General features: G+C 40.1%; 1 protein-coding gene across 1 annotated transcript in view; it reads left to right on the top strand.

The window, feature by feature from the left end:
* LOC125780586 (interferon-induced very large GTPase 1-like) overlaps nt 1-19,224 on the top strand; it is a 31,843-nt gene extending 12,619 nt beyond the window's left edge. Inside the window, exons 2-5 of the mRNA XM_049462967.1 lie at nt 9,049-9,441; nt 10,910-11,539; nt 13,260-13,306; nt 14,485-19,224. Of these exons, the coding sequence (XP_049318924.1) occupies nt 9,049-9,441; nt 10,910-11,539; nt 13,260-13,306; nt 14,485-19,224 (5,810 nt within the window). The remainder of the gene's footprint in view (nt 1-9,048; nt 9,442-10,909; nt 11,540-13,259; nt 13,307-14,484) is intronic.
* Nucleotides 19,225-21,069: the final 1,845 nt, after the last annotated feature.

Below are 21,069 nucleotides of genomic sequence, written 5' to 3'. Positions count from 1 at the left end.
TGCCACTTACTGTGCGTCTTTCAGGATGCTCAAGGGCCTGTTTGTTTATGCCCCAGATACACACGCTTCATCTTCATTCGTGGTGCCTCAGCGCCATGGGGGGGAGAGCCTGGCCCAGGCCCTCGATCACCTATGGGTGGACCACAAAATGATGGGGAAACACACCAAGCATTCCCACAATTGACATATCTGCCACTTGTTGGAAAAAGGCTAGTGTGTTTTCAGCCCCAATCTTCAGAAGATCTGTGTGGTATATGGCCAATTCCACAAATGGATTGGGTCGAAAGACTCATGAAATTTGTCCGAAGGAACAAACATCTCATCACTGTGGCAGGTGCATTTGCCAGATGGGGGGGACGTCCCCCAGACCCTATTGAAATGGCTCAGGCCACAACTTTTTCGCTGAACCACACTTTCTCAGGTGTTGGTATATCTCACCGTTCTAGCGGTGAACTGCGGAAACACCCAAAACTGGGAAAAAGCACGCTTGGATACCAACCATTGTGCTACACTGCTGACAAGCTACTGGTGAGGTCCCAGCACAGCACTGGCAAAACAATTCGCGAGCTCAGGTCTCATTGGTTTGGTCCTCATGCAGGGGCAGACAAACTGCCTCGCATCTGGAACCAAATCCCGCATCGTCAGTGTTTTATTAAACCGATTCTCAAACAAGTTCACTGTAACCCAATTAAACTATGCAAAAGCCCCATGGGACAAGTCGGGACCAATAATGCCCTAGGTTAAATCATAATACGGGGCTAAATACCTAGACACACTGAGTGTTCATTGTCCACCATATTCTGACCTGACGCAATTGTTAAATTGAGAACGTACCACACATTCACTGTCTGGAACTCACCTATCCAAGTAGCATAACTCACAACAAATTGGATATTTTGTTAAACCTAGTGTTTGAATCACCATTTCAAACCATTAGCATAGCAGTATAATAAATACATGGAGAAGGGGGGGTGCCAATTTTTTTTTTCTCTTCTCTTCAGGTGCCCAAAACATATTTTGTTTCCCTTCTGACTACGTTTGCTCCGCTATATTGTTCTCAATTGTTGACTAAGTAGTGGCTAATTATTGAAGCATACCTTATGGGTAGGTTGTCTTGATAAAGTTATAAAGGAACAAATAGCTAGCAAACTATTTGTGACCCTTTCATATGCTTGTTGCCACACTATCACATTAAATTAACTATTCTATTCAGAACCAAAAGCCAATAGCTACAACAAAAAAAAAAAAAAACTGATCATCAGAGAAATTGTATATCCATTAGACCAAAAACTCTGTCAGCGACCTTGTAGTAGATTGTCTTAAGAAAGCATGACCAACAGGACACCAATTGCATGAAAGATGTACCCTAACATGCTCTGTCTACAGAAATCCACGTTGACATCGACCGATGACCCAACGTCCAGTGGCCCATCGATCGATGGGGGGGGAATGTAGTGGATTAAACAGAGGATTCCTGCATCGCTTGGACACACACACACACACACACATACACACACACACATACTACCCCCACTTTATGGTCTATAAGGAACTTCAACCCCCAGAACACTCTAAAAGCCTTGGAGTTATCTTTTTCAAACAGCCTTAAATTTCAAAATGACATTTCCTGACTATTTCTTCACTCAGCCTCGCTCGAGAACCCTAAATGCAAGTCAGGGTAAACATTTTTAAATTCTTTTTTGACATTCCTTCAGACGCTGTCAGTCGTAAATCTGGATTTAGGACCGTTAATGTTTAAACATCTGGAACTGTGCACAATTGTGGTTTTGCCAACAGCACAATCACCAGGACAAGGACGGGACTACGGGACTTGAGAGAGGGTTCAAAACTTAATGAATGCCTTGGAAATTGTAAATTCACCAAATATATTATACCAATTTAGGGGTTTGTGCTTTCTGCAACCACTTAGAAATAAGATTCATGAAGTTAAAATGAATGCTCTTAGCTTGGAAATTACATTCCCAACACCAACTTCACCAACTTCCCCCACGGTCGTAAATTCCGACGACAGCCGCTTATCTAAACACAGCAGAGGGGAGGAATTTCTCACTAAGAAGATTTTGCTTAAAATACATATATATTGACTATATAAAAAAGGTGTTTTATAGAATGTTTACTAAATAATGGTATATGTGTCTGGTATATGGTATATGTGTTTGGATGTGTCCTGATTGAATTCTCCTACACATTCAAGTCTGAATCAACAAGGTTTAATTAGCATTTGATAATATAGCTTTATTTGGTTATCAGTGTGGTTTAATCATGTATTTTCTTTTAAGTGATTTAATTGGGTTTAAATAATATCATGACTCTTGATCTCTTTCTGACAGAGTACCATCCATCATTGTATTTCTAAGATTATCTTGAGTATTACAAAACTGTTTGTGGGCAATATATATATATTACATTTATTGTGATTCAATTGTAAGATTGTGTTTCCTGAATTTATCATCACAAACTGATATGCTGAAAAATGTATTTTGATCCACTGTTTAGTTGAGTTTTCTTTTGGTTGGGTCTATTAGAAAAATAGACCACTAGCTGAAGCATGTTGACCATGTGAGGAGGGGGGGTTTATGGCCCTTTGTGAATCCCCACCAAAGTTTGAAATTGCTCCTAGACCAATCAAAACACAGACACTTGGGCCACAGAGCCAATCGGAGCTCAAGGGCCAAACAGGCCACAGAGTCTAACAGTTTTTTCCGGAGTCCAGTAGAGTTGCCAGTTGAGTTTTGGGAGTTCAGGTCAGAGCAGTTAGAGAAGGAGTTGGAGAAGATGAGTTGAGGAAAACAGTTAGAGGAGAGAGGTTAGGGAGCCCAGAGATGGATAAAGGATAGACTGTTAGTTTAGTCATCTTAAGTTAGTTTTCTTAGACTAGTGCATTTAATCTTCAAGTATATTAATATTAGCTATCCTAGTTAAAATATCTAAGGTTATTTTACAATCTACGAAGCCAAGCATTATTCCATCTAAGTTTAGCTAAAGTACAGCTGAAAAGGAGATCCGCCAGATCCAACCCAGAAACCTGCGGTCCGGAGGCCACCAGCAAGCCAGCTGAGAGCGAAGGGATTTCCCTGTGGGTTCTCATGGGGCTCCGTGCTGACACAGGAAGTCAAGCCACCCTGCAGACCGGCTCACGTGATCCTTTTTCGGGGTGAAGCCTCAGACGACCAACCCAGGCGGACTCACCAAGGCCCACTTCAACAACTCAGAGTAAGGCAGAGCTGGGTTTAATCTTTCGGCAGATGGTGTCTGTTGGTCATGGTTTGGTCGGGTCTTTAATAGAGCGTCTTTAGTATAGATGACTCATTTTGAGTTGCTTGGTTGGAAATAAGAACTGGTTTCGTAGACTTAAAATGCCTTAGACCCTTATTTAGAAATATTCACTTAATAGTTCTATTAATCTTTATTCCTTTCATATCAGCATTATAACGTGTTTGTTGTTTATTTCTCATTTATCATTCTACACTATGATTTGATATCTAATGGCTACATTTATGACTTTTTAATGAATTATTTACTCATATCTGTGTGATTTAATAAATACTTTTATTTTACAAAACCTGTCATTTCAGTGTGTTTTTCTGGATAACTTGGTTATGAAAATTTCTGTCACCTGTAGAAACCACACCCTGAGATGTCTTGTGTTATTAATTAATTTGATTAATTAATTTATTAATTAATCTTATTAAATTAATTTAATAACTGGCGCCCAATTAAAAATATTTCAACATCTCAATTAGCACCAGGTATTAAACCACTGAGCCGCTACATATACTAATTTTGTGACATAAGAATTTTTGGTTTTCATGAGGTGTATTCCAAAATCATCAGTATTAAAACAATAAAAGACCTGAAATATTTCAGTTGGTGTGCAATGAATCTAAAATATATTAAAGTTTAATTTTTATAATTTCATAATGGAAAAAAATGAACTTTATCACAATATGCAAATTTTTTGAGAAGGACCTGTACCTGTTTGCTGATTTGTAATGGCATTTTAGCAGCTGCTCTCTTAATCCGATTAACTTGCCTGGCAGAAACCTTCCTTATTTTTTCTTTATCTGCACAAACCCGTCTGTGCTCTGATTCAGCCACAAATCTCTTCACAGTACAATGATCACGCTTAGGTTTTCGTGAAATATCTCATGTTTTCATACCTTGTCCAAAGGATTGCATGCTTTTCCATGTTGCTTGAAACCTGTGTCCTGCTTAATAATGTGGAACATCCTTCTTAGGTAGTTTTCCTTTAATTGGGCTCACCTGGTAAACTAATTGTCACAGGTGTCTGAGATTGATTTCAGTTACCCAAAGAGCCCTAAGACACAATACCATCCATGAGTTTAATTAAGAAACAAAAAAAAAAATCTTCATGACACTTAAATCCAATTTGCATAATCATTTGGAAGGTGGTGTACAAATGTTATAAACAAGTTCTGATTTTTTTTTAAATAAGAGGTTGAGAAAATCACAATTCAAATTCTTCTTATTTATTATTATTATTATTATTATTATTATTGTATTTATACTAATATAGTATATATGTGAATAAGCATGTACATTGCATAGTTTTAGTAAAATAACCTATATCTCTTTGCCTCTAGAAACATACATGTAGGAAAAACACTGCAACTGACTTGACAGTAAAATTATCTCTGTGATGCACTTTGCCCATGACAGAATAAACATGTAGAAATAAAAAGAAGCATACAGACTTACTTTTCCACTCAGCACACTTAATTATGCTTAATTAGCAGCTATAACTTATGAGAGTGTGTGAGAGCCAGACGCACACACACAGGATGCTGCTGACTTTATTTTTTATTTTTTATTTTTATTCTTTATTTAACCAGGCAAGTCATTAAGAACAGTTTCTTATTTACAATGGCAGCCTGGCAAGAGGCAAAAAGTCTCTTGAACATAAACTCACATACACAAAATATATAAAAAAAATAAAAGTAGAAAATAAATAAGAAATAGAAAGTAGAAAGCAGAGATGGGAGATGGAAAACAGAGACATGGAAAAAAAAAACATCAGGCAATGTTACAACAACATTTCTCATTCAACAATTCTTCAATAGTTTTCTTAAAATCTGACATTGAAATAAAAAGATCTAATTTTAATGTTTTCTGCAGCAAGTTCCAGTCATTGGCAGCAGCAGCTTGGAATGCCGACAAACCTAGTGAAGTTTTCATCTTGGGGACTTGAAGCATGATAAGATTGGCAGAACGGGTGTTGTAAGAAGAAGAGGTATATTGTAACAAACTACTGAGGTACTGAGGAGACAGACCAAGAAGAGTTTTATAAATAAGCATGTACCAGTGACTCAAACGACGATTATGCAGTGATGGCCAACTTACAGCAGAGTACAGGGAGCAATGATGTGTTTTAAAAGGAGCATTTATGGCAAACCGGATGGCTGAGTGATAAAGCACATCAAGTTTGTGGAGAAGGCTTTTGCAAGCAGATCTGTATACGACATCGCCGTAATCAAACATAGGCAGAATAGTCATTTGAACTAGGGTCAGTTTCGTAGTGCGACTTAGAGAGGAGCGGGTTCTATACAAATAGCCAATTTTAGACTTAACATTGGACTGCAGCTTGTTAATGTGTGTTGAGAAAGACAAGGTGTTATCCAACCAGATACCTAGGTACTTATATTCTGTAACTTGACCTATTTTATCACCTTCTAGAGTAACAATATCCTGGTGGGGATGGGGTACAAATCCCTTTCTGTCAAACCATAGCACCTTAGTCTTAGTAGTGTTTATTTGAAGTTTTAATGTACAAAAAGCTTGTTGGAGCCTGACGAAGTTATTTTGAAGTAAGTTACTGACTACCTCTGGAGACGGACCAGTTGCATAAAGGACTGTGTCATCAGCATAAAGGTGAATAGATGAACCTTTAACACAGAGTGCAAGATTATTTATGTATATGGAGAATAATGTAGGGCCTAGGATTGAACCCTGAGGGACACCCTTAGTAACCAAATGTGACTCTGAGAGGAAATGTTCTGACCTAACTCGCTGGACTCTACCTATAAGGTAACTAGCAAACCATGCCAAAGACTGTTCTGAAACTCCAATACTGCACAACCTATCAAGAAGAATCGAGTGGTCTACAGTATCAAAAGCTTTAGCTAAATCTATAAAAATAGCTGCGCAAGATTGTTTTTTGTCCAAAGCAGAAATAATGTCATTAAGAACTTTAAGGGAGGCAGTAACACAGCCATGACCTTGTCTAAAACCGGACTGGGCATAAGACAGAATATTAAAAGTATCCATGTATTTTGTAAGATGTTTGTTTACAATTTTTTCAAACACCTTTGACAGACAAGGCAATAGAGATATTGGTCTGTAACAGTTCGGGTCAGTCCGATCTCCTCCCTTAAAAAGTGGTTGTATTAGTGCCGCTTTCCATGCCTGTGGGAATTCGGCTGTATGAAGGGACAGATTAAAAAGATCCGTAATCGGAGCTGCGACTATAGGGGCTGCCAATCTCAAAAACTGAGGATTTAGCTCATCATACCCTGCTGGTTTCTTCATATCTAGCTTTAGGAGCTCTTCCAAAACTTCACCCTCAGATATAACCTGCAAGTTAAAACCTTGATTTGGGCTCAGAGACTTGCTGCGAAGAGTTAGGTTTGAAATTTCTGAAGAATGGGTCATGTTTAATGATGCACCAGTCGGTATACAGGTAGGATTTACAGACTCAGAGAGATACACCCAGATTTTATGAAATGCTTATTAAAAGTGTCCACCATAGCTGCCTTATCAGAGACAATATGGCCATCCACATTAAGCAAAGGTGGAAGCTGAGCAGGGGTTTTATTTCCAAGACCTTTAACTGTTTTCCAGAATCTTTTTGGGTCAGAGCTACAGAAAGAGAGCTGTTCTTTAAAATATTCGGCTTTGGACTTTCGAAAGGCTTGTGTAGCCTTATTCCTGATTTGCCTAAAAACTAGATAATCACCGGGGGCTTTAGATTTCCGAGCATTGCGCCAAGCAGCATTTTTTTGCTGTAGGAGCACGGCAAGCTCACGACCAAACCAGGGACTATTTCGAGTTTTTACTCTTGTTTTCTTGAAAGGGGCATGTTTGTTAGCAACAGTACTAAACATATTAAAAAAAAGACTCCAACCATCATTTACTGAGGGAATCAGACTGACTCTAGACCAATTTTCCCTATTCAGATCATTTAAAAAGGCTTGAGTATCAAAATTTTTAAAAGTTCGCTTATAACTGACCCTAACAGACTTTTTAACAGAGCAGTTTGCCCAAACACAGCCAATAAAACAGTGGTCACTAAGATCGCTGCAAAAAAACCCCGAACGATACTTATGAGGAGAGTTAGTAAGGATAATATCAATCAGTGTGGCCCTTTCAGAATTCATGGCATATCTTGTGGGAAGAGCTATTATTTGATGAAGGTTTAGAGAATCAAATTGCGACAAAACTTTATCAGGTGGCTTAAACATGTCCCAATTAAGATCACCTAGAAGGACGAACTCTGACCTAGTAAAAGGTGCTAGGGCAATGCTTAGAGCCTCGAGAGAACAGGCTGGGGCAGATGGAGGACGATAACAACCAGCCACAGTCAGTGAGAAGCTATTTGACAGTTTCAAATTAAGAACCAACAAGTCAAACTGTTTTGGGATAGATTTTGCTAAAGCAACAGAGCACTGCAGATTTTCTTTTGTAAAAATTGCTACACCCAAGATCTGTCTTGCCTAAAGAGGTTGTAACCTGATAACATTAAGTCAGGATAATCAACAGACTTTCTCAGCCAAGTCTCCGTTATAACCAGTATATCGGGGGAGGAGCTGTGAACCCAAACTTTCAACTGATCCATTTTGGGTAAAAGACTTCTTACATTAACATGTAAAAATCCCAAATTTCCTCGATTACAGAAATCACCAAAACAGAGATCATTTGTGTTCTCCACATTTGTACTAGGGCCTGGGTGTACATGCACATTTCCAGAAATGACTAACAAAAGAACAATCAGTGCACGACAGAGTACTGAAGAGGCATTATACGGGCGTTTTTTTGCAGAGGATTTGAAGGCCTTTGAGGACAACACTATCAACTTACAAAGTAACCTCATAATGTGGCATGGTAATAGGGCTGATACAAAAAGAAGTGGTTTGGAGCATAAACCAATAATCTTAGTAACAAACATAGAATCGATATCTCTGTTTTGATCAAAGGAACCAGCATTTGTTTCACCATTGGGAATATTGTAAGGCTTGCAAGAATGACACAAAAATGGTTGTGTAGAAGATGCCAAGTAGCACAATAAAAGGAAACTGGCGGCGGTGTTAGCTGCACCCTCAGGCAGAGTGTGGAGCAGCGCTGGCGGCGGTGTTAGCTGCACCCTCAGGCAGAGTGTGGAGCAGTGCTGGCGGCGGTGTTAGCTGCACCCTCAGGCAGAGTGTGGAGCAGTGCTGGCGGCGGTGTTGGCTGCACCCTTAGGCAGAGTGGGGAGCAGCGCTGGCGGCGGTGTTAGCTGCACCCTCAGGCAGAGTGTGGAGCAGCGCTGGCGGCGGTGTTAGCTGCACCCTCAGGCAGAGTGTGGAGCAGTGCTGGCGGCGGTGTTAGCTGCACCCTCAGGCAGAGTGTGGAGAAGTGCTGGCGGCGGTGTTAGCTGCACCCTTAGGCAGAGTGGGGAGCAGCGCTGGCGGCGGTGTTAGCTGCACCCTTAGGCAGAGTGTGGAGCAGTGCTGGCGGCGGTGTTAGCTGCACCCTTAGGCAGAGTGTGGAGCAGCGCTGGCGGCGGTGTTAGCTGCACCCTCAGGCAGAGTGTGGAGCAGAGCTGGCGGCGGTGTTGGCTGCACCCTCAGGCAGAGTGTGGAGCAGTGCTGGCTGCGGTGTTGGCTGCACCCTCAGGCAGGGTGTGGAGCAGAGCTGGCGGCGGTGTTGGCTGCACCCTTAGGCAGAGTGTGGAGCAGCGCTGGCGGCGGTGTTAGCTGCATCCTCAGGCAGAGTGTGGAGCAGTGCTGGCTGCGGTGTTGGCTGCACCCTCAGGCAGAGTGAGGAGCAGTGCTGGCGGCGGTGTTGGCTGCACCCTCAGGCAGAGTGTGGAGCAGTACTGGCGGCGGTGTTGGCTGCACCCTCAGGCAGAGTGTGGAGCAGCGCTGGCGGCGGTGTTAGCTACCCTCAGGCAGAGTGTGGAGCAGCGCTGGCGGTGGTGTTGGCTGCACCCTCAGGCAGAGTGTGGAGCAGTGCTGGCGGCGGTGTTGGCTGCACCCTCAGGCAGAGTGTGGAGCAGCGCTGGCGGCGGTGTTAGCTACCCTCAGGCAGAGTGTGGAGCAGCGCTGGCGGTGGTGTTGGCTGCACCCTCAGGCAGAGTGTGGAGCAGTGCTGGCGGCGGTGTTGGCTGCACCCTCAGGCAGAGTGTGGAGCAGCGCTGGCGGCGGTGTTAGCTACCCTCAGGCAGAGTGTGGAGCAGCGCTGGCGGTGGTGTTGGCTGCACCCTCAGGCAGAGTGTGGAGCAGCGCTGGCGGCGGTGTTAGCTACCCTTAGGCAGAGTGTGGAGCAGCGCTGGCGGTGGTGTTGGCTGCACCCTCAGGCAGTGTTATCAGTCATGCAAGAATACACTGTGGCATGCACAAACAAATATCACTACAAAACCTACTCACAGGACTATCAGTTGTGCTCTCTCCATATCTAGCACATACCTGTAAGGGAAATTTCCACCACCCGCTTCGAGCCGTCCCACCAGCCCAACCGAGATTCAGTAACCCTTACATTTTAGGATGGTTTTACAAGAAATCTAAAATAACCACCTGTAAACCACTTAGAAACTACAATTAGATTACCAGAATCTGATAAGCCTACCTTTGTTGACACTGAATTACTGTGGACATATAATTCTTATAATACTGCCTAAAAGAAAACACTTTTCTAGATATTTATATGAAGTCTTCACTTTTTTGGCAGAAATGCACTCTCATATATGTTATATGTTTATTTATTTAATGGATTTAAAATTGAACAAAGGGTGCACAAATTCTGCAAAATGACTGTTGTAGACCTAAAAATAGTATCATGAGCTTTTATTAAAGGACACGGACCAGATATATTCCATCAGTGAATCCATTCCTCAAAAAAGTATGCAAAACAGTACGTCAACAATTTAATAATTATATTTCTAAATTGTTCTTTTACCTTTTATAACACACTGAAACAAATTATTGAAAGAGAATAAATATGAATAAATATGAATAAATACTACACAATTAATAATATTTAATTAATATTTCTTTCTTTTGATCAGTTCAGTTCATTTTAGTCCTCTCCACATTTTCTCTTTCTCCAGCTCTACCATCTCTTCTACCCCTTCTAAATAATACATTACACCACAATACTTAGTTCTCTTTCTCTTTTTACTTTTCTCAAACTTGTTTCAACATTGTCACACTATTGAATCATTTGCTGTATAGTTGCTCAAAACATACAATTACATTGAAAAAAAGCCAGAATCCCTCTATTTATTTAGGACCTATGGTCTTACTGTGGTCTTACAGTGAACGACAGATGAACAGAAGTCACGTTAGATCAGTGTTTCTCAACCCTGTCACTGCATATTCTGGCCAAAACGGGCGACTTGACCGGTATGATCTAGCAGCTTAGCAGCTAGTTAGAGCAGTGAGGAAACATCTCTGTGGATCATGTGACCCACCAAGGGTAGATCTAAATTATTATTATTTTTATTATTATTATTTTGGGCCACACAGACAGACTTATACACATACACTAACAGAAACGTTCCTGTGTAGATACACATCATACTGCAACCCGATTTGCTAAACCCGTTGCCAGCTTTATGTTTATGTGCAAAAAAATGCTTACTTTTCACCATTCTTTTGTTTCCTTTTCATTTCAGGGCAGCGGGAACTCAGGATGGTCCTTTTGGGGAAAGTGGGTGCAGGCAAGAGTGCATCAGGCAACACTCTGCTTGGCACCTCCTACTTTTCCTCCATACTTAGTGCCCGCCCAGTCACTCAGCAGTGTGAGGCTCAGAGTGTAAATGTGGGTGGTAGGTGGCTCACAGTGGTGGACACTCCAGGACTGACTGCACAAATAGTCACAGACACAGCTAAGAAAAAACTGCTTCAGTGCCTTCAGCTCTCAACTCCGGGCCCCAATGTTTTCCTGTTTGTGATCCGCCTGGACCGATTCACCCAGGAGGAGCAAGGCGCAGTGCAGAGGGCGGTGGAGGTGTTTGGATTAAGACTGTACATGTTCACCATCATTCTCTTCACTTTAAAAGATAGGTTAAAAAACAAGCCAGTTGAGGAATACATCAGCACCGCTGGAGAGAGTCTTCAGCAGCTGCTGCAGAAGTGTGGCAACAGGTACCATGCCTTCAACAACAACAATCCCTGTGAAGACAATCAAGCGGAACAGCTTTTAGTGAAGGTGGACAGACTAGTAGAAGCCAACTGTGGCAGATGGTACACCACCAAAGATTGTGACCTAGACCCAGCAAGACTGATGCAGCAAAATGTATACAGTAAGTAAATTACAACTTTGGTCATTGCGCAATGTTTAATAGCCTAATGATTACAATATTGTAATATAATCACAAAAAAGTTGTTATAAAGGGTTATAGCTAAAACACAAATTACATTGGTAAAAAAAACGTTTCAGAACATTTTGTTTCCTCTATAGTTTTTAGTAAAAACAAGTTTTTAATATGCTCAATATACATATTTTTTATAATGTCTCTGTCACATACCAGTTGTGATATTTGTTCAGATTTATTTTACGTCTAGAGATATACACTTTGATGGCAGGGTTAGCATTGGGAAACAATACCTTTTCTCCATCTTGGCAATATCTTGATGAAACCTCTCACTATGTTCATCACTCATGATGCTGAGGTTGTCTGGGAAGATGTCCGAGTGGGAATGAAGAAAATGTGTCTTTAGTGACATGTTGCACTTCATGGATTTGTATGCCTGAAACCGAATTTAGGCCTCTTGGGCATAGTCCGGTGCTTTACAATTGCCTAGAATGTGACAAATCACATTCTTAAAGGATGTCAATGCAACATGTTCTGCACCCTGCAGAAGACCATCAAAGTGTCTACCCTTCGTCTATGATTTGTGGACCAATGATCACTTATGTGTGAAAAAATCTGCCACAAAAAAACATACAGAGTTTCTTGATTTTCTTTTTCTTTTATCCGGTTCAGCCTGTTGAGATTGTTATGTTGGTTTTGGCTGTCAAGAATATGATTTTAACCAAAATAAAACAAGGAAAACCCCACAGTATTTGTAAAACAAAATTGGTAGTTTCTCAACAAGTTTTTGTGACCATTCTGTGATCAGCATCAAAAAGTCTATTTGAAACACCAAAAATTGCAAACAAAACCCTTATAAATCAGTGTTATAGGCCAATAGACTAGGATGTCTTTTATGCGTTGTAAAGGACTGTGGAGTCTTAATCTCTTGTGTTCACTGCCTTTATTACACCCCAGGCATTACAAATCATTAAATGTACAGTAATATCAAAATAAACTGGCTCAGTAAATCATAAGCTCTAACTGCGAAGAAAAACAGGAAAAACATCAGTGGTTTAGATGTGTTTAAGAGGTTTAAGTTATATTAGCAGGTACAAGAGGTAAAAGTGTGTGGGCGTGTTTAAAAAAAGACACGTTTAAGACACTATCCGTTTCGTCTGCAGTGGGTGATATGCAATATTAATATCTTAAATGATTAATCTGCCATTTAAAATGTTTATTTTGTGCATAGACTCAGTAGGTTTTTACTTTTTTTACTTTACTGCTGAAAAAGCTGAATACAAAATAAGTTATAAAGAATTCCACCACAACCAAATTTTGTTTCTTGGTCTCAACCAGATATAATTCTGAGAGGCAAAGTGTGTCCTGGTGTAAACGAGGTCTGAGTTTTAGTCAAGTTATATTATTTATTTGTTTTGCACTTTGCACTTTTTTTTCCAGATTCCTGACAGTAGAGTCGTGTTATGGGTTGGTGGTTTGAAACCAGCTGAGAGTTATTAGTCTCCCACTGCCCCTTATTTTTAATATTCTATTTAAGACCTGTTCTCACTGTTTTTTCCCTCTCAATCCTGTGATATAAAAGCCAAATAATCATTTAATTTATTTTAAGTGACATTGTATATTATGGTATGTTCCTAAACTATTAAAACAGTGTTCTTTCTGAAAGTGTTGTATGAAGGTTAACCTCATTAGATTTATCTTTCTGTAGCTCATACTGAGGACTCAGGCAGCCACAGTTTGGGAGCTACAGCCGAGGTATGTAATGTATTTTGTTTTGCATACTGACAATTCCTGTGTTTATTTTTTTAAAGCCTTACCAGTATCTAATGATAGCAGCTGATATTCACACAGTATTACCGTTTTCACAGTTTTGCTGTTCTCAGTGAAAATATTATCTATTTATTTTTGCCGCTTATCCATTTCTGTGCTATTTTTACTATTTTTTCCTAGCTTTCATGGGCTACATTCTGAATGAGTTGTCCAAGCACATTCAATATGCAACATGCTTATGATCACTTCATCAAATAGTCACTTATTTTTTCGCTAATGCTAACAGAATGTGTGCTTCAGCAGTTGTTTCTGAAAAAAAAGCACATGTGAACTTATAAAGCACATATATGAAAATGTGCACAGTGTAGGCCTGTCATAAGGCTAATGGTGAAAATACAGATTTGCTCAGAATCACATGGAAACATTGAAATGAAACTTATATACAAGGGTTGGACAATGAAACTGAAACACCAGTCATTTTAGTGTGGGAGGTTTCATGGCTAAATTGGAGCAGCCTGGTGACCAATCTTCATTAATTACACATTGACCCGCCCCCAAACTGTCAAACAAACTTTCACTTCGGCGCAAAAACCTCACTCAAGTGCGCATAGCGTGCGAAGAAAACCTGTAAATTAAAGAAAAAAAAAAACACTTAAAGAGTAAAAATAAGTCTGAGATTTTGTTCAACGTGCACATTATTCCCTTTTTTGTGGTTGCGAGTGTTACATTTGCGCTTGTGAGATGAAAATTTACACATGCAAAATGTTAAAACTCGTGGGTTCATTTTTTTTTCACCTGGTGTTTTTGCTCCCCCGACTTTTGGCATTGATGTGACGCCATAGAACAAACTTTTTTTTTATTTTAAGAATATAACCAAAGTGTGAAAATACAAACAGCAATAAGGCTATGCACTGCACGCACAGTGCTGCAAGTCAAGGGCACAATGTGGAAAAACAAAACGAATTGTGTCCACGGTTTAACTAGCTAATGGTTAAGTTATGATGAAGCATCCCTGGGTAATCATTATTCCATCTACTCAAATACAATAAAAAGTAGACATAGTTTGTGTTATTATATATATAATTTTTCAACCCTGTTTATTGCAGAAAATATCTTGTTTTTGTATCTGATATTTAAATATTTCATTACTTTACTTTTAACAGGATGTGGTGGGAAAGGAGGAAGACTTGCATGTCAAAATTCAAGACCTCGTCTGTAAATTGAATCTACATGATTTCTATCCTCATGAACTAACAACTGGGCGTGCACTAAATATAAGCAGGACTTCAAATCACAGAGAAGATCCATTATCAGAAAAAGACGTGGTCTCTGTGTATCTAAATAAATTGTTCAGGTTGGATTATGGAGCCAGATATGTAACATTTGCAAAGGATTGTGTCACAGATGAGATAGAGAAAAACGTTGATGAAGATTTTAATGATTTCCTTTATGAAGACAACAAACACAACAGCTGTGAAAATAACCAGATTCACCCAATGGATGTGCAGATGGCAGTTTTCTACTGTGCTGACAGTTTCTTGAGTCAAAACATGGTGAAAAAGCTCTCCTCCTGCCAGTACGCCCTGCCACTGATGGTACCCAATCCTACATCTGCAGACATTGAACTACCCCTTTGGACGTTTCAACAGATCAAAAAGACTTGGAGGTCAGTTGATGGCTGTGAAATGGCATTGCCAGTTTGTCAGCTGAAAACTCCAATGGTGTTTTTCTGCAGACTGGGTTCTGTAGCAGCTTCTAAATCTCAGCTGCTGAATTCTCTGATCAACCCAAAGCACGACACCTTCTTCCACAGGGACAGTCCGGGCAGCAGCAAGAGTCGGCTTCTCATTAATGGGTTGGTGGAGATTGCTTGGTACTGTCCTGCAGGAAATGCTGATGATCATTTCAGTGAATGCATTGCATTCTGCAATCTTCATGGTGATGCTGTGGAGCACAGGAAGCAAACTGACTTTCTGACTGAACAATCCACAGTTAACATTGTCCTGATGCAAAACATGAAGCTTAACGATGAAGCAAAGGAACTGTTACAGAAGCTTCACAGTTCTTCAAAACCTTTGATCTGTGTTGTCTGTGATCTACAAAAAGGTCCACTCAAAATAGCAAAAGGGTACAATGTCAAACTTGGACTCAATGGCAGAAACAAGGCTCAGTTACATAAGGAAATGATAACTGCTGTTGAAATCTGTTTGCAAAAGTGTAACACTTTCAGTCTTGAAAAAATCTCAGAAGTGGCCAAATGCTCTGGGTTCAGAGTCAATGAGTGCAACGAAACACTTATCAGTAAACTAAATCTTAGTGCTTTTTTTCCAAACAAATTGACAGATAATGATGTACTCAGCATTAAGATGGCTTCCTTTCAGAGTGAAGATCCCCAGACAGAAAAGGACTTAGTGTCTTTGTACCTATCTAAATTATTCACACTTGATTACAGATTTAGATCTATAACACTTATAAAACTCAACACTACAATTCAAGAATGTGTTACAGATGAGTCGGAAGACTTCTTTGATTTTTTTTCAGATTTCCAATGTGAAGAGTATGAAGATACCTACATTCACCCAATGGATATACAGATGGCAGTCTTCTACTGTGCAGACCGTTTTCTGAGGCAAAACATGATGACCAAACTCTCTTTCTGCCAGTACGCTCTGCCAATTCTGGTACCCAGCCCTCTGTATCCAGACATTGAATTCTCTCTTTGGACATTTCGGCAGATTAAGAAGACCTGGAAGTCTGTTGGTGATTCCAGCAGATCATTACCAGTCTGTCAGGTTAAAGCTCCAATGGTGTTTTTCTGCAGGCTGGGTTCTGTATCAACTTCCAAATCTCAGCTGCTGAATTCTCTGATCAACCAAAGACATGACACCTTCTTCCACAGGGACAGTCAAGGCAGCAGCAAGAGTCGCATCTTCATGGATGGGATAGTGGAGATTGCCTGGTACTGTCCTGCAGGAAACACAGATGATCATTTCAGAGAGTGCACTGCTTTCTGCAATCTTCATGGTGATGCTGTGGAGCACAGGAAGCAAACTGACTTTTTAACTGAACAAGCCACAGTTACCATTGTACTGGTGCAAAATATGAAGCTTAATGATGAAGCAAAGGAGTTTTTAAAGAAGCTCTACAGTGATTCTTCAAAGCATTTGATCTGTCTCATCAATGATCTACAGAAATCTCCACTTACAGTTTCAAGTGGTAATAACATCAAAATTGGCCTTAAGGACAGAAACCAGGCAGAATTACATAAGGAACTGATAGAAGCTGTCAGAATGTGTTTACAGAAATGTAAATCATCTCCCACTTTTAATCTTGAGAAAAGCTCAGAACTGGCTAAACACTGTGGTTTCAGAGTTGATGAAGACAGTGAAGACTGCCAGGAGGGAAAGAATGCAGCTCTGAAGGTCATGAAGCTGCTAAAAGGAGAAGACATCTCACAAATCAAAGCCAAGTTCCTGCCCTGTCATGGGAAACTGTGGCATGAGTGGAGCTGGAAGAACAAACTACTCTATCAGTTGTATGGTGAAGTTGAGCAGATCAGGATCCAGATCCAGCTGGAAATGCACTCAATACGGGATCAGCAACGAAAACAAACACTTGATTTGATTAAGGCTGTTCATGTAAATGTAAACTCAATGAGCATTACAGAGAAAGCGTACTTTGTGAAATGGCTTGGGGTCTACCTAGATGACTTATTTTCAGATCAGCTTTCAGAAGTTACTCAGCAGTATTACAAGCAGCTGTCAGAAGTGTATCTTTTGAAACAAAAAGGAAAAATGACTGAAGAAAAACAGGAGCAGCTTGAAAGATTATCAGAGAAGGTTGATTCATTGACACTTGGCCTGGAGCACATAGTGAGAGAAATGGGTCAGCTATACGAGGCCTGGTCTGCAAAGCCTGAAGAAATGGATGCTGATGTTTCTGCTCTTCCTGCTCTGGCTGCAGATCTCCTGATCTCTGGAAATCCACTGGAGCTGATGGATGGAGATGCTGCTCATGTTCCTCTGACCTGGATAGAGTCTGTTCTAGATAAGGTCATTGAGAGACTGGGGGATCAGAGAGTGTTTGTTCTGTCTGTTCTGGGTCTACAGAGCTCAGGAAAGTCTACCCTGCTGAACACCATGTTTGGACTGCAGTTTGCAGTGAGTGCTGGCAGGTGCACCAGAGGAGCTTTCATGCAGCTGATCAGAGTGAAAGAAGATGCTAAAGAAGAGCTGAAGATTGACTATATTCTTGTAGTCGACACAGAAGGACTACAATCTTTACAGTTGGTGAGCAAACAGTCAGCACTCGCTCATGACAATGAACTGGCCACGTTTGTCACTGGTCTTGCAGATTTGACCCTGATAAACATCTTTGGAGAAAATCCAGCAGAAATGCAGAACATCATTCAGATAGTAGTTCAGGCTTTTCTAAGAATGAAGAAAGTAAGACTGACACCCAGCTGCATGTTTGTTCATCAAAATGCTACAGATATTAGTGCTGGAGAGAAGAACATGGAGGGAAGAAGGCGACTGCAGGAAAAACTGGATCAAATGACTTGTTTGGCTGCAGCTGAAGAAGTGGTCAGTGCTGAGAGTTTTACCGATGTGATCAAATTTGACATACAGACAGATGTGCATTACTTTTCCCAGCTGTGGGAAGGCAATCCCCCAATGGCTCCCCCCAACCCACTATACAGTGAAAATGTTCAGAAGCTCAAACAGGCCATTCTCAGATCTGCAGCACAGAAGACTTTCAGTCTAAGAATTTCAGAGTTCAAAGTTCACATTAAAGACTTGTGGACTGCAGTGCTGAATGAAGACTTTGTTTTCAGCTTCAAAAACACCCTTGAAATATCAGCATACAGGAAACTGGAGGTCATGTATGGAAAATGGACGTGGAAGCTCAGAGAAAAAATGCTCCTCATTCAGAACAGACTCCAAAACCAGATTGAAAATGGAAAGTTGGTACCTGTTGATCAAAAACAGATTCACGAAGAAATGAGTGATACTTTCTGCAGTGTAAAGAAAGAAATGGAAACATTCTTTACTGAAGATAGAGATGCTGAGATCCTTTCTCAGTGGAAAGTGAGAACAGGACACAAAATTGCAGACGTACATGATAGCCTTTGTAAAGCAACTGAAGTAAAAATGAATGAACTTTGTGAACTCAAGAAAACGTGTAAGATGTTAGATGACAGAAAAAGACAGTATGAGAACGAGATGTTCAATATGAGTAAAGTTCTGGCTTCTAGGTTGAAACACAAGGCTGCTGATGAACAGGAGCTAAGACGAGACTTTGACACAATGTGGGAGAAATGGCTGTCAAATCTGAAGAAAGAGGTTCCTCCAATTAAAGATGTTGACATAGAGCAGGAAGTGATGAATATACTGAGTTCATTTTTTGAGAGAGGTGCAATTTATTCCAGCAAGCAGAGTGGTGATTACAAGAAGATTTATGACAAGGTAACATATTCTGAGTATGTAACAGTGAAGAAAAAGATGATTTTTTTGTCACATAGTTTAAACAGTGAAGATCACGATTCAATCCGGGAGCTGGTGCAGCAAACAGTGAGAAAAGCTGAGGAGATCATTAGAAACAAACCAGTGGCCAAAACGGGCTACAGTGACACTTATACACAGGAGATTCTGAACTGTGTTATGGAGAAAGTCAAGGGGTTTGGATCTAAGAAATTCAGATTAAGGAATGAATTCTCGGTGGATCTCTCTCTGTATATCTGTGATACTGCTGTAAAAAAGTTCACTGAGCTGCACAGGGTCTTCAGAGAAGCTAATGACCCTCTGATTTACCTGGAAATGATGAAAGAAGATTTTTTCTCTGTGTTCAAGATGCAGTTTCAAGGAGCATCAGCCACCACTGTTTCGGAAGAGTTTCTCTTTTAAAAAACTAAATCTGTCTGTCCTGCAGGCTATCTATGATCAAACTACCATTGATTAAGCTTATGAAATGAATGTGAATTTCGCAGCATTCAATGGGAACAGATCAAAACTGGAAAATCACATTCAGCTGGATCTGGCAAAAGCAGGAGACTTTGAGAAGTTCATCACCTACACCAAAAATACCAAGAAACATTTTCAGATTTCATAAAAAGAAAATTTCAGGAGCAGATGTTTGGAGGTGAAAATCCCAGAATACTGCAAATTCTAAAGAATGCTGTAAAATTGAAGGTCACACAGGAAATTAGATCACCAAAAGAGTGGCTTTACAGATTTTCACAAGAGCTTGGAATAAGACAGTCTTTCTGTGGATATCTGCACCAGTTTAGTAGCTAGTAATGCTTACATATACACATCAGATGGAAGGCGTGTCCCCTACAGGAGATACAGGGAGGCTGGTCCAGAATATGCCTGTTGGAGTATTTACCCTGACTGTTCAGAGCAGCCCTACTGGAAATGGTTTGTGTGCCAATTTCAAAAAGACTTGGAGAAGTTTTATGGCAAAACTTTTAAGGGGAAAGGAGAGATCCTACATCTTGGAGGCGCATCTCTAGGAGAGATGCCATACAAAGCTTAGATACATTTTGGTAGAATGCATGCCAAAATAATGTAAGTTACTTCATTTCAGTAATTCAGTTCAAAATGTGAAACTCATATATAATATAAATGTATTACACACAGAGTGATCTATTTTAAGTGTGGATTTCTTTAATTGTTGATTATGGCTTACATCCAGTGAAACCCCAAAAATCAGTATCTTAGAAAATTAGAATATTATATTGGACTAATTGGTACTTTTGGCAGTGTGGAAAGTGTGGGCAATGTGCCAAGTCCTGCTGGAAAATGAAATCCGCTTCTCTATAAAAGTTGTCAGCAGAGGGAAGCATGAAGTGCTGTACGATTCTGTGGGAAAACACTGCACTGACTTTAGACTTGAGAAAAAACAGTGGACCAAACCATCACTGATTGTGGAAACTTCACACTAGACCTCAAGCAGCTTGAACTGTGTGTCTCTCCACTCTTCCTCCAGACTCTGCTCCCTTGATTTACAAATGAAATGTGAAATTTACTGATGATCAGTGATGGTTTGGAGAGACATGTCATCTGCTGGTGTTGATCCACTGTTTTTATTATCAAGTCTAAAGTCAGTGCAGTGTTTTCCCACAAACTCTTACAGCACTTAATGATTCCCTCTGCTGACAACTTTTATGGAGATGCAGATTTCATTTTCCAGCAGGACGTGGCACACTGCCCACACTACCAAAAGTACCAACTGATCTTACATAAAAAAATTCTGCCACTGATTTTTGGGATTTTGCCATAATCATTGGCTGTAAGCCATAATCATCAACATTAAAGAAATAAACACTTAAAATAGATCACTATGTGTGTAATAGATATAATATAAAAAATAAGAGTTTTACATTTTGAACTGAATTACTGAAATAAAGTAACTTTTCCATGATATTATACTATTTTGAGAGACACCTGCAATATATAAACTGTCTGAACTTCTCTGATAGTGGCTACCATCTAGCCACTAACACGAATTTAGGAGAAATGTGTGTTTTACATTTGTAGCTGGATGAAAATAATTCAGTGCACATTTTTGTAAATATCATTACTCATGTTTAAAAGTTCATAGTAAAAGACAATGATTGTTTGTATGTTTTATGGTTGTCATTTAAGTTAAGTGTGTATTTTATTTTTGAATGTGAATGTTTAAGGATTGCTTAAGCATTGTTTGACCAGTGGTCAGATACCTCTTTTTTGTGGAAAAGAAACTGCAGT

Source organism: Astyanax mexicanus, chromosome 13 (assembly GCF_023375975.1).
Source record: "Astyanax mexicanus isolate ESR-SI-001 chromosome 13, AstMex3_surface, whole genome shotgun sequence".
In the NCBI taxonomy this organism is placed as follows: domain Eukaryota; kingdom Metazoa; phylum Chordata; class Actinopteri; order Characiformes; family Acestrorhamphidae; genus Astyanax; species Astyanax mexicanus.
Note: the sequence above shows the minus strand (reverse complement) of the source record. Positions and strands in the feature narration are given on the sequence as shown.